At 33.2% G+C, this 18,216-nt stretch overlaps 1 protein-coding gene across 5 annotated transcripts in view; it reads right to left on the reverse strand.

Annotated features, from left to right (window-relative positions):
- Positions 1 to 18,216, reverse strand: part of RB1 (RB transcriptional corepressor 1) — a 155,265-nt gene that overhangs the window by 102,938 nt on the left and 34,111 nt on the right. For 3 of the 5 annotated variants that reach the window (XM_023621589.2, XM_023621588.2, XM_070239712.1), the window contains exons 5-9: positions 10,250 to 10,288; positions 9,421 to 9,488; positions 5,807 to 5,917; positions 2,866 to 3,008; positions 603 to 680 (exon numbers count right to left, since the gene is read on the reverse strand). In XM_023621589.2, the coding sequence (XP_023477357.1) occupies positions 603 to 680; positions 2,866 to 3,008; positions 5,807 to 5,917; positions 9,421 to 9,488; positions 10,250 to 10,288 (439 nt within the window). The remainder of the gene's footprint in view (positions 1 to 602; positions 681 to 2,865; positions 3,009 to 5,806; positions 5,918 to 9,420; positions 9,489 to 10,249; positions 10,289 to 18,216) is intronic. The other 2 variants (XM_070239710.1, XM_070239709.1) reach the window with 1 other exon arrangement.

Consider the following 18,216-nt stretch of genomic DNA (forward strand, 5'->3'; position numbering starts at 1 on the left):
ACATAAAGTTCTCACTTGTTCTGTTCTCAATGAAGAGCAAGATATTTGAGGCAAAATGTGAAAAGAAACAGATAGATGGATGGCACACCATTAAGATAAAACATTTCTGCAATATAATCACAGTCATTTCAACTGAATTTATTTTCAATAAATAGTTTTTAAAACTACTCAAAGAGATGCTCCACAATACAGTAATGCCAATAATGTTGATGGCATTAATCAGGGATCTTATGCTTAAGGAAGCATAGCAAAGCAAATTAAATCAAATCTGATTGTGCATCTTTAGTTACATTTAAATATTTAACGGCATTTAGAATTAAAAAGCCTACACTTTGATTTTTGAAAAATTTCAGCATAAATCAATTTCTAGTGCAAATTACAAAATGTTGCTTATTTATACATTTGAGTATATATTCAAAAGGTTCTTTTGTTACTACATAAAATTGGTTCACCACAATTCTACTTAGATTCCTTTCCTTCAGCAAAAAATATTTAAAATACAGTAGAATGATCTTAAGAAATTTAGACAACTATTTTCTCTCCCGAAAGTCCCAAAACACATTAACTTTTTATTAAGTTTACTCTCTTAAATTTCAGATTACCTCTGGAAGTCCATTAGAAGCTACAATTCCAAGAGAATTCATAAAAGGTATAAAATTTTTGAAATAAACATTTTTCACCTGAAAGAGATAAAGTTATAATGTGATCATTACAATTAAAAAAAAACTAATCTCTGTCACTATTAACACTAGAATGAAAGTGTTAACTGACAGTTTGATCAATGACTTACATTCAACCAAGTGTGATATTTATTTATAATTAATTAAATCATTTACTTTTTAATTTATGGAGGCAGACTTCAGGTCCTAAAATAGAGGTGGAATGGGGAATTATTAAAGAAATGGGACTTATAAGGAGAAAACCCATTGAAATAAACTTTAATAGTTTACACTTAACAAATGATGAAAAGATGGGAGGCTCAAAAAATTAAGTAAATTGACCAAAGTTACACAGCTAGGAAGTGGCAAAGTGTAATTAAAACCAAATCTGTCTCTTATCAAAGCCACAACTCCTTTCACTTCTCCACACTGTCTCTGATTTCTCCCCAAAGCATATTTTTGGGCCACTTCACACACATCATCTGTACCTAGCCTAAGGAATATCAAGTCAATTATTTTAGCATACATTTAGGAAAATAATCTGTTTTTATAAGAAAATTTCACACACAAAAACAATACCCAATAATTCAAATAAAAACCAAATGAAAATGTTTTGTGGAATTACCCAGTTTCATGCAAGAGCACCTCACATTTAACATGGATGATAAAGATCATACTCAGAAAACTTGAAGTTATATTTCTGGCTATTCTATACAGGCAATGTGTTATGAAATTTTAAACAACTTACTTTTCTTCAGTTAACTTCCTTTTCCGAACTTGGAGTCTACATTTATTAAGGCGGAAATCATTTGAGTTCCTATCTTCAAACTTCATAAATAAGTTGTAAGAATTAACCCCCTGTAATACTTATTAGTTTTGTTTTCTAATTAACTTGCACTTAACTAGAATATTTATAAGGTAGGTAATTCTAATTAATCAGTTAGTATGACTAACCAATAATTATATAACCATATGTATAACTAACCGAAGTTATACAATCATTAATGCTATAGGTAAATAATCAAGTGTCACTTAACTAATTAACGTCAATTACTACCAAAGCTTTTAATCATCTATACTTTAAAAATCACTACCATAAAAATTCTAAATTATAAAAAAGTTATTTAAAATGAAAAGTAAAAAGATGATTTATTCTTGATTTTATAAATGAAATTTTGTAAGTAGTTCTGAAATCCAGAGAATTAACAACCAGGAATTAGAAAACTGCATTTATTCCCATTCGTTATCTTGAGGGACTAAGCAACAGACTAGAGTAACAAAAAGTATTTCAACTACATTTGTCAGCCTATTAGCAAAGACAATTTGTGATTCTAGAAAAGTGAAAAAGTAAATACATATGTATAAAGTTAATACACCTGTACCTATATGTCTGTAACTATATTTTGTTGAAATTAACAAAAGCCACAGTGCTAAAACCCAGATATCTTGATAAATCATTTCAAAACTTCTTAAACTAGATTTTGAGATCTAGACCCCCATTCCTTCTCAGAGCTGACAGAGAACTTTCAAAGATGTGACATTTCACACAGTTGTTTGGTGGTAGTGAATTATGGACATTACAACAACGTATGAGAGAAACAGCATGGTACCAGTAGCAGATGTCTCAAAGTCTAGACTCTGTTAGTAATTAGCTATCAGTCTCTAGAAGCTTGTTTACTCATGACTAAAAGGAAACTGAGTAGATTATTTGTAAGATTCCTTCCAATTCCAACATTCCAGATTCTATGAACAAGATAAGCAACTCCTGGGTAGTTCATGTGTATTCTCTACCAGCCATTAACATCTGGTGTAGTATTTAGAAAGAGAGTAATTACAGAAGGCTGAACAGAAATTTAATGTTGGTATCATTTATTGCTAAACCAAAACACTAGCGTTTTCTTAGAAGGATATTTTAAAACATTAGGGGTATCATAATCACAGAGGAATCAAAGAACAAATACATTTGAAAACTACTTACTGCCTTAATAATGTACATTTCAGTGATTCCAAAGTGAGGGAGCTACTCTCTTTAAAATCAAAGTAACTGAATATGAAAATTAAGTTTTTTCTAAATATTTTGCTACTATAAAAGAGTTGGCACTAATTACAAAAAGCAAGCTCATCACAAAAAAAGTATATACTGTTAGGAAGAACTTACATCTAAATCTACTTTAACTATTTTAAAGAAATTATGAAGTTAAATTACCTCATCTATATTACATTCATGTTCTTTACAGAGAACTTCAATAATTCTTGTATCATTTTCTAGTTGTTTTGCTATCCGTGCACTCCTGTTCTGACCTCGCCTTGGTGTTCGAGGTGAACCATTAATAGGTATTACAGCTGTTTCTGTAAAAATGGTAAATTAGATAAGAACAATTGCACATTCCACTGTATAAAATAATGAAGTATTCTAATTATAACTCAGAAGGTCAGAAATAATCTTGGTAACATTCTGCTACCTTTATTTATTAGGCTTCATTAAAAGGCTAACAGTTTCATTTATTTATTAAATATCTATTATAAGTTATGTACTGATAAATAGTTTTTGCCATCTCTATTCTCTTCTGCCCCCAACTAGCCCAAAAAGAAACTAAAATATTTAAAGCCCCAGAGACAAATAAGAGGAAGGCAAGGAAAAAGCCAACTTATAAACTAATTCTAAGTGTATCCTACTTAGTCTGCAAGGGGAAAAAATGTTTTCTATTTTATTTTATTTTTTAATTTTTTTTGAGGAAGATTAGCCCTGAGGTAACTGCTGCCAATCCTCCTCTTTTTGCTGAGGAAGACTGGCCCTGAGCTAACATCCATGCCCATCTTGCTCTACTTTATATGTGGGACGCCTACCACAGCATGGCGTGACAAGCAGTGCCATGTCCGCACCCAGGATCCGAACTGGCAAACCCCGGGCCGCCGAAGCAGAACATGCGCACTTAACCACCGCGCCACCAGGCCAGCCCCTGTTTTCTATTTTAAAGAATCTTAAAAATAATAAGTATTTACAGATTCAATTTCTAGATACAATAAAAATAAATAAGTAAATTTTAAAAGTCTTACCAAATATCATAGTAAATTATGATGCTTTTAAAAGATAAGTATACAAACAACATGATAATAAACCGCAATTAAAAAAAAATCACCTGGATTATTTTGAGCATTCCCAATTCAAACTGAACATGGATTGAGCTACTATAAAGAGATTACAGATGATCAAGTATAAAAAGTATTAACTGCCTCTAGGCCCAACCAACAACTTACAAGAAATTGAGAGGAAAGAGAAACATGTTGAACTGTACCACAGGATGCAATCAGTAAAAATTAAACCATGGGAAACTCAATAGGACAAACCACCTTGTTATTTAATAAATAAATTACAAGAAAAAAAAAAGAGAAAAAGAGGAGGAACTTTTTAAAAAGTCTTTTTAAAAGCATATTAACCAATTACAAAGTGTACATCTTATTTAGATTCTGATTTAGTCAACCTGTAAAAAACTTTAAAAATTACCTTTATAAGACAACTGAAAATCTGAACACTTACTAGATATTTGGTGGCATTAAGGAATCACTCTTAATTGATTTTTAGGTGTGGTAATGGTACTGTCATTATGGTTTTTAAAAAGACTTTATCTTGGGCTGGCCCTATGGCCTAATGGTTAAGTTAAGCAAGCTCCACTTCAGCAGCCCGGGTTCAGTTCCTGGGAGCGGACCTACACCACTCATCGGCCACCATGCTGTTAGCTCAAGGTGAATCTTTCTCAGTTAAAAAAAAAAAAAGAGACTTTATCTTTTTGAGATATACACTGAAATGTGTAAGGATGAACTGGTATGCTTCACAATAATGTAGCTGGTGGAATTGGGCAATAGATGGGGCTATAGGATGACCATAAGTTACATGCTGAAGGTAGGTGATAAGTACATAGAGGCTTACTATCTACTTCTGTATTCACGTGAAATTCTCCACAATAAAAAGTTAATTAAAGATTTACCATACTCAGTCAATTCAACTCCTCCTACTGGTTTCTTTTCAACACAGCACTTAGAGAATTAAATGTACATTTGAACTATCCAAAAGAACAAAGACTCTCCACCTAAAGTAACATCCTACATCAACTCATTAAAATTACAACATCAAGAAAAAGTGAGGAAAAGGCATAAAAAGGCAATTTTTTAAAATTCAGAAAATTTTGAAATATATTATTTTCTATTTTTCTCTCCCTCTGTTTTGCATGTGGTTTCTGCTAAACGACCTGCTTTTTTTGTCAAAGCATGCTCAACTTATTTTCAAAATTCTGCTCTAGACTTCATTTTTCCTTGAAGTTATTGTATAGTTAGGCTTCAGCTTTTCAGCTACTTCAACAACACTTTGAGACATCCATGTTTTGATCTGTCCTCTATTACTTTTAGTATTATTAATAATTTCACCATTTTAGAGCAAGGAATGAGGTCAGCCTTAGTTAAGTTCACATTTTTCTGTAGTATAATAAATGATTTTGAAATCCTACTCTTGATGCCATGTAAGGAAGCAATTCCATTCTGAGAGGAATATACCTTATCTTTGCTTAATGCTAATTATTTTAGTAAGTTATTTTTATTTAAATATAAAATATACTTCTCACTACCCACTGAAGCAGATCAATTACAATTCATATGCAAAGAAAAAAGTAGTCACATAATCATTATAGCATCCAATAATAAAAATTTAGTTAATCTGTTCCTGTAGAACGGGCCACTCTTTCCCAAGCAATTTCATTTCTATCTGTGCCTTGCCTCTTGGTTTTCTCTTTACTGGGAATGCCCTCTCCCGACTTCCTACAACACTCTAATCCTAACTATTCTTCAACACTCAATTCAATGCTACCTCTTTTCTATGGTCTTCCTTGGGCTTCCCTAGCTGGGAAAACTTTCTCATCTCCTGAACTTCCATAGCATTTGCTGTATTTTGGCCCAGACCACTTTCTACCATATGCTGTCATTACTTATTTGTCTCATCTCTCCTTCAATATCTTACACTACCTGAGGGCAGAGGCCATGTCTGATTTATTTTTTATCATCCCCTTGGCTCTAGAACCATATTTTGGATCTAGTAAACATTCAATAAACAAATGAATGTTGAAGTAGGAGGGGCATAAATTATTTAAAATACTTACTATATGGTTCTTTGAGCAATGCAGGAGGTGAGAGTTTGATAAAATAGTCAAGGACACACAGCATTAACTGAAATGAGATCACCAGATCATCTTCCATTTGTAATACTTCCCCTGAAAATAAAAAACGTTCACATTTAAAGTAAAGTTAGAGAGTGAGATCTTTAAGTCACGGAAAACTGTAGGTATGAGTATATCCATATACTCATTTATTCAACAATCACTAGAGGCAGAGGCATGTTAAAGATGTTTTTCTTTTTTTTTTTTGGCAAAAACTCAGATTTGAAATGTACAAAAACATAAATAAAAAAACATAGTTACAAAATTACAAATGAAGTATAAGTCTACCAGGAGAATTTTACATTGAGGTATTACTATAATTCAGTTCCTATATCTAAATTCATTTTGTTTTTTGCTTTTTTAAAACTACTTTCAGTTTTGGTAAGAGCTATAGAATTTAATACTTTTGAAAATAATTTTGAAATATATGTTAATCTTTAATTCTACTTATTTATGAAGCCTCATATATTTTCAATTTTAACCTCCCTCCAAAATATTACAACCAAAGCCATTAAGAAATAACAAAATTAGTATAAAACTGTAAAGTCATCTACAAGTAATTATTTAGCACAAAATTCTAAAAGTTAATATAATAAATATACAACTAGTGAGCTGTGAGGAAATAAATGCATATAATAAATACCTGAGGAAAAAATTAGTGTAGCTACACAAAATGTACAGATCATGATCAAATATAGCTATGACATATTTGCTTATGGCTCTATGTTGTGCATTATGTTTAAAAGACTCATTTTCTGTCTTCTTGGTATCTGACCGCTAAATCACTAATATCCCAACAAATACTGACGTATACAAACCACGTGTGAAAACAGGTAACTGTGCATCAGGTAGCTTTTCTATATCTATAGGTATGGTGTAAAAATATGTTGGTAATATACTTAGAAGTTGTGAGGAAATACCATAGAGGTAAGAATTATATCAAAGACTTGTACGGGCCGGCCCCGTGGCCGAGTGGTAAAGTTCGTGCACTCCCTTTCGGCGGCCCAGGATTTCGCCGGTTCAGATCCTGAGCGCGGACGTGGCACCGTTCATGAGGCCATGTTGAGTTGACGTCCCACATGCCACAGCTAGAAGGACGCACAACTAGAATATACAACTATGTACTGGGGAGATTTGGGGAGAAAAAAAGCAAAAAAAAAAAGGACTTGTAGTTAAAAGTAGTACAGGGAAATCAGATCAAAGAATCTCTCTCCTCCAATATCTAATAAAATGAAAGGAAAAAATGTACTGGCTAAGTGCTAATACCAATACCAAATTTGAGAGAGACTGACTCAGAGAGTTTTCCTCTTTTTACTTGGAGGGAATAGAAATTGCAGATTAGAGAAGAGTAAAATGGAGGAAGTAAAGAACTATAGCTAACTTTCTAACAAACACAGAGACTCCAGTACATGCTCAATTGGGGAACAATCTAAATTCCAACACAATCCTATTATGGAAAGAGAGTATAAGTGCCATTAGAAGTATTCTGTTTTAGACTTCATTCTAACAGAAATCTCAGAACAAAGACATACTCCAGATGAATTCTCCACTTTCTCCCTCACCCTCTGATTAAGTATAATAAGAAAGTCTTCTCTCATATTACAGCTCTTTAAGGAACACAGTAAGTCACAGATCAAGTGAAAAGTGAGTGGAGGTTTACTCACACACTACATCAGAGAAAACATAACATCACATCCCACACCAGAACAAAATAGAACATCACACCCCACATCAGAGAAAACAGACCATCAGGTCAGGGTTGCCCACATAAAGTCCCAGCAACATGGGAGGAAAGCACAGTAATTACACAAACATATTACAGAAAAGAAAAAAGAAAAAAAACAAATCACAACATAAGAAGGGGAAAAAATCAGATAGAGAACCCAATCTGGAAGATAATCTATTAGAAGAAAATGCTCTGTGAGCCCCTGCACTAGGAACTTAAAAATCACAAATTATATAAAAATAAGGAGGTAGACAAGCTAAGAAAACACTGAGGACCAAATAACACCATTACAAACGTAGTTTAGCTCAAAACAGAAGAAAGGCTTGAGATAAAAACAGTCAATGCATAAGAAAAGGACCAAAGACTAGAATGATATAAGATAGTAAATATGGAGGACAAAAACAATCCAACATAAGATGGTTAATATTCCTGAAACTTAACAGAATAGAATAGTACCTAATTGAATAGAATGATATTCAAAAATGTAGTAAGTTAAGTTTTTTCTGAAATGAAGTGCAGAACCTTCAGTTTAAAAAGGGATATAGCGTTCCAAGAAAAGCTAACACAGAATAATAAAAATCAAGAGATATCCTGGTTAAGGTACTGAACTTCAAATTATTTAAAAAAAAAAGAAAAGAATTCTTCAAGTATTCAGAAAGTAAACTAGGGGGGAAAATTAGGTTAGCTTCAGATTTCTCAACAGCAATGTTCGATGCCAGAAAACAGTATCTTGAGGAAAACAAACATAACACAAGAATAGGATATACAGCCAAGTTGTCCTTCAAGTATAAAGACTACGGACATGACTCATAAACATGCCAAACATAGGAAATATGGCACCAAAAGACTTTTTTGAAAAACTCCTTCATGGTAAAATCCAGCCAGCTATGGATGAATCAAAATAAAGAACTCAGAAATGGAGAAGTTATGATACAGGAGTGATGATAAGCTTAGAATCCATTTAAATACAGAAGTGAGACTAAACACGTGTGATAATTATAATTACAGAAGAGAATGTAGATGTTATAATCTTTGATAATGTAATGATAACAATAAAATGAGCAAATTTGAAAGTGGGGAATGGGGAGGTGACAGGAAGAGTGAGAATACTAACATTCTTTTTCTTCAATGCAGATTAATAATATATTGCTTTAAAATGAAACACAAAGTTAAAAAAAAAATTCTAACCTCTTAATTTTTTCATAATCTTAGAGAAATATTTTAGGAAATAATACTGCTTAAATGAAAAAACATCTAAATTTAAGCAATTCCTTCCGTTTCTCTTATTTTCTTCTACAAAATTCAAGTAAAATTAATTTTTATATTTTAAACACAGCACTATAATATGATCTTATTTTTAGAAAATTATATCTATTTGTGAATTCACTCCTCCATCCACCTTTTTTTTTATCAAAATGTATGCACAAAAATATATCTGGAATGACAATCACATAATTTTAATGATGATTATTTCTGGGTGAGTTTTGCGCAATTTTTCTACATAGTTCTTGGTATTTTGCTGTATTATTTGAATTCTTTATGATGAGTATATATTATTTTTATAAAAACAGTAACATTATTCTTAAAAAGAGAAAGGAAGGAAGAGAGGATGAAAGAATACTAGAAACAGGAATGAAATGAGACATTCCCAAGGTTGCTTCCAGTACCAGAAATACAGGAACTTGCTAACAGTTCACAAGCCACAAGAGAGAACTGAGTCGGGGGAGGGAGGAGTTAATATTAAACTAAATAAAAAGTTTTGAGCTTAGTCCAAAAGAAGTATCAATTATTACATTTGAAGTACTAGCACATAACAAACATCATGACTTACCTTTAGCTAGTAAAAATGTGATCCAAGAAACTTTTAGCACCAACAGAGAATTTATTTCAGTAGATATCCTAAGAAACAAACAGAAAGCAGAAAAAAAATTTTATACTGACAGTTTTCCAACTGTAGCTTTCTTAATTAGACTTGAGTTGACTACACAATAGGATATAGTCCATTTTAAATGCACAATCTATCCATGAACTCAATTTGTCTCAGTTCAGTTGGTGTTTTTACCAAGATATTTACATTCAGCCCCAAAGAGTAGTATACATTCTGTAAAGAAAATATTGACTATCTCAATTCTAACCGAAAAATATGCACAAGTAGTATACAAATGTACTTGGTTTACAATTACTTAATACTTTTCTGCTCTTTGTTTTCTAATTAAAATCAACACAGTCAGCAGAACAGAGGTTTGGGTGACCCTAGTTTACCAATTTAACACTATGCCTTGATAATTTTTCCATATTCACTCGCTTGCTGGAATTAACACAAAAATTATGCTCTGCGTCTTAGTTAATAAAGTGCCTATAATGGACCCTCAATAAAGATTTAGACAATGAATTTGCATTTTTCCCAGAGATGGTGTTGCACTGAATCAACTTCCACCTTATTAGTTCTCCCTTATAGTAAAAGGCACATATTTCATACCATTTTCTTTGTGATAAGATGAATAATAAGCATGAAGGTTAAATCTATGACCTTAATGTATGAAGTAGCACACTATAAACAATCAAACTAATCCTGACATTATCAACATTCTTGGGATTATTCCAGAAAAAATCTTTTAAGAAAACCAAAAGTGAAAAATAACATGCTCTGAACTACTTACGAACTGCTGGGTTGTGTCAAATATATACGTTCACATGTCCTGAAAGAAAGAATGAATTATATTAACATTATGGTTTTTTTTAAGTTACTTTTTAATTTTTTTCATAATTCTGAAAACAATTTTATCATGTTTTATTCATCTCATTTTAAGAAGTATACATTTTAAAACAAAAAAGTATAGCATTATTAAACAAAGTTAAAGATTTTTCCAACTTACGACATTTCACTCATCACTGTAATATCTAATTACAAAAGGACTGGATTCCATATTGTGCATTTATGACTCAGAATACATTTTGTAATTGAATCTTGATCTCATTAGAATCCCAGATCAAGTCATAAAAGCCTATTTAATACTTTCACTAAAACAATACAATTGAAAAGTACTACAAAACCTACTTGTTTAGAACAATGAGTTCTGGAATTGCATAGTAAGGATCTCCACAGACCTGCTTGCCAGTGTAATAACTATAACTGGTGAAAATTATTTTTGAAAAAACCATTTAAACTCTATGGAAATTTTCTTAAGGGCATGCAGCAAAAAAGAAAACATTTCTTCAAGAAAATCTACTACATCTTGGTAAGAACAATAACAGGCTGTGGAATTCAAGGCAAAACTCACTTAGTCTTCCTCTCCAGCTCAGGATAACAAAGGTCTACCCCAGGCATGTACAGCCAAGACACAGGGCTGCTGTTTCCCCAGCTCCCAGCCTAAGACTATCTCTCTGGGAAGAGTAGGCTATCAGCATTTCTCATCACCTCCAGCTCTGTGTTGCAGAAGGTCTATCCCAGGCAGGAGGAGCTGAGAGGTCTGGGACTACCTTCTTCCACTTAGACCCACTCATAGGGCAAGAGTTCTACTCCAGGCACAGCAGATCAAGAACACTGAGGCCCTGACTTCCCTTGCCACATTTAGCTCACAGGACAGAGGTTTTGGACAAGAAATGCAATCAGAGAAGACCAGGGGCTATCACCTCTTCTCAGTGCCCCCATTCTTAGAGGTGTCATTCCAAGAAAAGGAGGACATGTCCCCACCCTGACCTCCTGAGCAGTGGCACAGTAGTGTCACCCAGGGGAGAAGCAGTCCTTAAGAATAGAGAGCTCTAAAGATCTCCCCAAGGGAATTAAGTTCATTTGGAATGGAGTATGGGGATGTTCAAGGTTAAGAGCACCAGTGACAACCAAAAGATTTCAGTGGTAAGCAAGTAAGAGGAGGCTGGTAGCTCAATGAGAGCAACAAGCTAAATCCGAGAGCATCTAGGAGAGAACCAGAGAAAGAAACAGCTAGGAAGAGCTCTCCTGGGGTCAGAACAAGCCTCAAGGCTGGCCTCAAAGACCATTCCCGCAAAGAGAGCCAAATTGAATGGATCTGAATGTGGAGCAATTTGTGACCCAGGGCATTGTCAAAAACAACAAGCAATCAGTCAGCAATTAGTGGAAGTAACAGTTAGGTATGAATATCAATAGAAACAGCTTAACAAGAGAGATGTGGGAAAAAGTCAAAGAAAACCCTGCTAAAGCCACTGTCACCTCAGAGTAACTGTGCACATGCCCAAGGCTACGAGGAGCAATACCAGAGGCTACACACTGTGTAAGAAATAGACTTCACTGAAACAATATGCTAAGCCACTAAACAAATAAGCAAGAAAATAAGAGCAAATCCCAGAAGGGAGGAGAATCTAGTACCTAGGGTTACTACAATGTTATCAAAAATGTCCAGTTTTCAAAAATTAATATGAAATATGCAAAGAAGCAGGAAAAGTGTGACCCCTTTATAGGAGAAAAAAAAGCAGACAACAGAAACTGCATTAAACAAAGCCCAGTTTTCAGGCTTAACAAAGACTTCAAAGCAGCCTAATATAAATATGTGCAAAGAACCAAACAAAATCACACCTAAGAAGAAAGAAGCTATGCTGACAATGGCTCATCCAACAGAGAATATCACTAAAAAGAGAGAAATTATTTTAAAAGAACCAAAGAGAAATTTGAGTTGAAAAGTATAATAACCAAAATTAAAAAGTCACTAGAGGGGCTCAACAGTAGATCTGAGCTGGCAGAGAAAAGAACAACTAAACTTGAAGATAGATCAAAAGAGATTATGTACAAATAATCTGAAGAACAAAGAGAAAAAGAGAAGAAAAACAAAGAGGCTCACAAAAATATAGGACACCAAAAAATAGACTAATATATGTGTGATGGGAGTACCAGAAAGACAGGGAAGAGGGATAAAGGGAGGAAGAGAAGGGAGCAGAAAAAAATATTTAAAGAAATAACAGCTGAAAACTTCCCAAATCTGACGAAAAACATTAATCTACACATCCAAGCAACACAAAAAACTCCAAGTAGGATGAATATAAAGAGATCCACACACAGACATATCATAGCAAAAATGTTGAAAGACAGAAAAAATCTTGAAAGCAGCAAGAGAAAAATGATCACATACAAAGGAACCCAATAACGTTAACAGCTGACTCTTCATTACAAACAATGGAGATCATAAAGCAGTGGGATTACACATTCAAACTGCTGAAAGAAAAAAATGTCAACCAAGAATCATATACCCAGGAAAACTATCTTTCAAAAGTGAAGGTAAAATAAAGACATTCCCAAACAAAAACAGAGAACGTGTTGATAGCAGACTCACTTTACAAGAAATACTAAAAGAAGTTCTTGGGGCCAGCCCCGTGGCTGAGCAGTTAAGATCGTGCACTCTACTTTGGTGGCCCAGGATTTTGCTGGTTCGGATCCTGGGCACGGACATGGCACTGCTCATCAGGCCACGTTGAGGCGGCGTCCCACATGCCACAACTAGAAGGACCCACAACTAAAAATATACAACTATGTGCTGGGGGGATTTGGGGATTAAAAAAGGAGAAAAAAAAAAAAAGAAGATTGGCAATAGTTGTTAGCTCAGGTGCCAATCTTAAAAAAAAAAAAAAAAAAGGAAGTTCCTCAGGCTGAAAACAAGTGATCCACATGAAAAAACAAAGTGCACTGGGAAAGGTAATTATGTTATTATAAAAGAAGGTATATTTGCATATTTCTACACCTTTGTCCTAATTGATGTAAAAAGCAACTATGTAACACAATATGTATGTAATTGTATTTTGGGGCCTATAACATATAGAAATGTAATGTATTTGACAAGAGTAGCACAAAGGAGATGGGTGGGATCAAAGCTGTATTGGAGTAAACAAGTAACACTAGATGGTAAATCAAATCTGTGGGAATAAAGGAAGAGAACAAGAAATAGTAAACAAGAAGGTTAATATGACAAACTCTATAAACATACACTTGCTCTCCTTTATACTCTCAACTACTTTAAAAGACATACAACCCAAATGTCTATAATCTGATGAATGGATAAATATAATGTGGTTTAGCCATACAATAAAATACTATTCCCTAATAAATATTAATGAACTATTGAAACATGCTATAACATGGATGAATCATGAAAACATTCTAAGTGAGAGAAGCCAGTGACAAAAAACATGTAAATCAAAAATTTATATAGAGAAAACTACTATCTTATAGTAAAAGGCAGACAGTGAAGCCTGATACCTTAGGGTTACTGTATATATTCAATAAGAACATGATTATTCTTCAACCTTGTTCTCAATACAAACACAGACGAAAAGAAGTTAATCTTGTTAATTTGCTATTTTTCTTCTTTAATCTGAGAGGTGACTCAATGATCACGAGGATTTACAGAGCTTGTTTTGCAGAAGAAAGAGAATGCCTTTAAGGAAGTTATGATCACCAGATAACCAGCCCCCAGCTGCCACTGACACCCAGAAGTATGATTGCCCAAGGGCTTAGCCGGAGTGAAAAGCAATTTCCCCATTTGTTTCTCCAAAACTCCTCCTCTTAAGCCCCTTAGCTTTATAAAGACCCCTGATTTCTTCTTTCCTTAAGGTGGATTTGAGAGAACCTATCCTCTCACCTTCTCATTTTGGCCAATTCATAAACTTTTCTCCATCTCCAAGCCCTGATGTCTCAGTGATTGGTTCATATTGCAGACAAACTTGAGATTAAGAGGTTCAGTATCAATAGTAATCAAGAAGGAATTTGTGTAATTATAGAAGAGATGTTTAACATCAGATGCATTGCTTTATATAATTTTGTAATTTAATGGAACCCAGAATACAATGCCTTCATAGAATAAAGATAATTATTCAGTATAAATACGTGCTGTCTTTTATGTTAGCCACAAGCATCTGTGGCTACTAAACACCTGAAATGTAGCTAGTCCAAGTGAAGTTGTGCTATAAACGTAAAGTACACACTGAAGTATTCCAAAATACTTAGTATGAAAAAAAAGAATGGAAAATATCTCATTAATAACATTCATACTGGTTTCATGTTTTCTTATTGAAATATAATTCACATAACACAAAATTCACCATTTTGAAGTGTATACATTCAGTAGATTTTATTATATTCACTTTGTTATGCAACCATCATGACTATCTAATTCCAGAATACTTTATCACCCCAAAAAGAGACCCCATACCTATTAGCAATTACTCCCCATCCCTTCACTTCCCATTCCCTGGCAATTACTAATCTACTTTCTGTCTCTATGGATATGCCTATTCTGGACATTTCACATAATGGAATACAGGGCCTTTTTTGTCTGGCTTCTTTTACTTAGGTTAATGTTTTCAAAGTTCATCCATGTTGTTGCACATACTATATTTATAGTCCCTTTTATGGCTGAACAATATTTCATGATTGGATATACCACATTTTGTTTATCCATTCATCAGTTGACAGACATTTGGTTGTTTTCACTATCAGCTATTATAAATAATGCTGCTACGAACATTTGTGTAAAAATTTTTGTGTGAACGATACATGTTGAAATGAGATATTCTAGGATATATGGGTTTAATAAAATGTTACAATTAATTTCACTTGTTTCTTTTTACTTTTTGTCATGTAGCTACTAGAATATTTAAAATACATGGCTTGCATTATTATATTTCTATGGGACAGCACTAATGCAGCAGCTAATAACAGCTTTAAAAGCTACCATTTATTATCACTTAGTGTGTGCCAGGAGACAAGCCAACCAGTAACACTATCTTACTTAATTCTTATAATTATCCTGCAAGGAAAGTATTATTAGCTATATTTTACAGATTGAAATTAGAGTTTAGAAAAGTATCTTTCCCTAGCTCGCACAGTCAATAAATGACAAAATTAATATTCATATCTAGATCTGTTTAGCTTTTCTAAAGTTATCATAATCACTAAAGCACATTTATATATATATATATATATACACACACACACACACTTATATCTATACATACATACAATCTACCTTGAAATAACAGGCTTTGCTACCACAGTTAATCTTCCCAATCGCTCTTCAGAAAAATGTACAAATAAGATAGAAAAAACCCTGTGGATCCACTTCAAGGCCAGTGAACACTAAATTATTTCATACACTTAGTCAATAAAAATTCTAAATCCCTTTTACAAAGGCCTGAGGAACCTTTTAAGGCCAAACCTGACTATGTAACTCCCCAACTTAAAATCATTCAATAACTCTCCATCACCTTCAGGGCAAAATCTAAGCTCACTATCAATCTGATCCCTTCCTATATTTCAGCCATTAGCAATAGCAAAGTACATCACGCTACTGCTTTGGCTTTGTACACAGCGTAATCACTCTGCATAGGATGCTGAGTCCCAGTTCCTACACATTTTGCTTAGTGAGTTTCTATTTATCCTTTAAACTCTATTCAGACACTGCCTCCTTCTATAGTTTTTTTCTTGATCAAAAACACCCCATAATCCCCCTTCTTGCCCTTAAACATACATAATATTTTGCCTACTATATAATTTCTACTTCTTACATATAATCCTCTACAACAGTGTATCACATGCATCGTTGCACTTATTTTTATTAAAAAATAATTTATTTACTATAAGATTCTAGATGATCATAGTGTCTTATGATTTTGTATCCCCAAAATCTAACAAGTAGCCAGGTACTAAGTCACTTACTTACTTAATGCTTACTGTAGTTTTTTAATTTATCTGCAATAAAACAGCTGATAGCCTCGAGTTTCTTAAAGTATATTCCACAAAACACTGCTTCCAGAAGATTTTAATTAATGTTATATACATATAAACATATATTATTAGACGATTAAATTTAGGAAATGCTGAACTCAACAGATTCAACAGATTTTATTATACAGGACTTCTAAGAACCTTGGGTTGCCAACGTACATTGTGACTCTTTAAGGGGGATATACAGTATGCAAGTTTTCCCAAATCTGGCCAGAAATTTTTTGTTTTAAAAACTAACATTCATGGAAAATTTACTACGTTTATGCCAGGCACTGGACTCAGCACCATCCATGCATTATCTCATTTAATACATTAAAAAATCTAACAGGATGGCACTATTATCAACTCAATTTACACATTAGAAAACTAACCACTAAAGTTAGGTAATTTAAGTTGTCCAACATCACACAGTACATGTTGGAGCCCAGACTAGAATCCAAATCTGTCTGACTCAAATTAAGCTCTCCTAGAGCCTCCCTTTTTTGATAGGGCATCATACTACTGTTTTGAAGAAAATTCTTTGAGAACTCTGATCTTGTGTCCTATTTACTAACCTGAAATAACCAGTGTTTACAGTGGCCTAAAGGAAAAACAGAGGGAATGGGAGGTAGGAAGAACCTAAGCACCTTAGAATTGTCCACACAACAGCACACTTTCTAACTTTCTTTTCTAATTCTCCCTTAGTTGCCAGGAGAATCGTAAATACAATGCAACACTAGAAGGTTTGATGGGTAAAGAAAAGAGGTAAAACAGAAACAAATATCCAAGCAGATTTCTGATCTCAAATAGCAGAGCAAAAAACCTAGAAGTATCCAGTTAAAATTATTACTGTAGGAAAAAAAAATCAAGACTTCACTCCAAACTAAAATTCTATATTTAGAAAAAACCTGATAACTATAGAGTTTGAGGCACCAGTTTTTACAGACTAGATTTTTCTTAAATGCTGGCTTAGAGAAGTTTTTTCTTATTTTATTATACAGGTAAAACATCCTCCTTAGAAATGTAAGCTACTCATATAAAACCTCAGTTAACATTTTGGTATTCTTCTTTCTAGTCATTTTATTCAATGAGTCAGTGTCTAGGTTTATTCTGCAGTTATAATCACAGTATATCCTGCTTTATTTATTTAAATTAGAAGCATTTTCCCCATGTTGTTATTATTCCTCATCAAATTTTATTTTATACTTATAATATTTAATGTTTAAATTATATTTTGTTTACTTCAGTCATGCATAAATAGGCTGTTTCCAATTTTTCAGTGATCTTAATAATATTGCAATAAAAATCTCTAAAGCTCTCTTGTATTTAGGTTAGTATTTTTAGGATAAGCTCTTAAGATATGAGTTAAAAGGTTGTAAACAAATTTAAGGGACAAAAAGCACTTAGAAAGTCCCTGTTAGATTAAAACAATAAAAAGTAAGACAAAAAATTATATATACAAGATTACATAGAGTAGATTACTCTATGTAATACAATATCCAAAGGAAAGAAACATTCTAAAATGTGAAACTGATTATCTCCAGTGTTAAAATTTGGGGTGATTCATATTTTCTTATTTATGCCCGTCTGTACTTTTTTCCAAGTACTGTACAATTAATTCACATGCTTTATGCAAATTACTTATTTTTTTTAATAAAAAAAAATTCCCTTTTTTCCTCTGCAAAGAGTTTCTACTCTATTCAAGAAAGGACCAAAGAAAATAATGATGGTCAATGCTACCATATCACAATTAAAAACCAGGAGCAAGAAAAATTCCTTCAAAAGCCCTAAGCCAATCTTTGAGTTTTCTCATTCTCATTTTTCTCATTCTTCATCAGACCCGTGAATTTTTAGTGACATATCAACCAAAAAGGAAAGGAAAAGAAAAATAGAAGCATC

This window comes from Equus caballus, chromosome 17 (genome assembly GCF_041296265.1).
Source record: "Equus caballus isolate H_3958 breed thoroughbred chromosome 17, TB-T2T, whole genome shotgun sequence".
Taxonomy (NCBI): domain Eukaryota; kingdom Metazoa; phylum Chordata; class Mammalia; order Perissodactyla; family Equidae; genus Equus; species Equus caballus.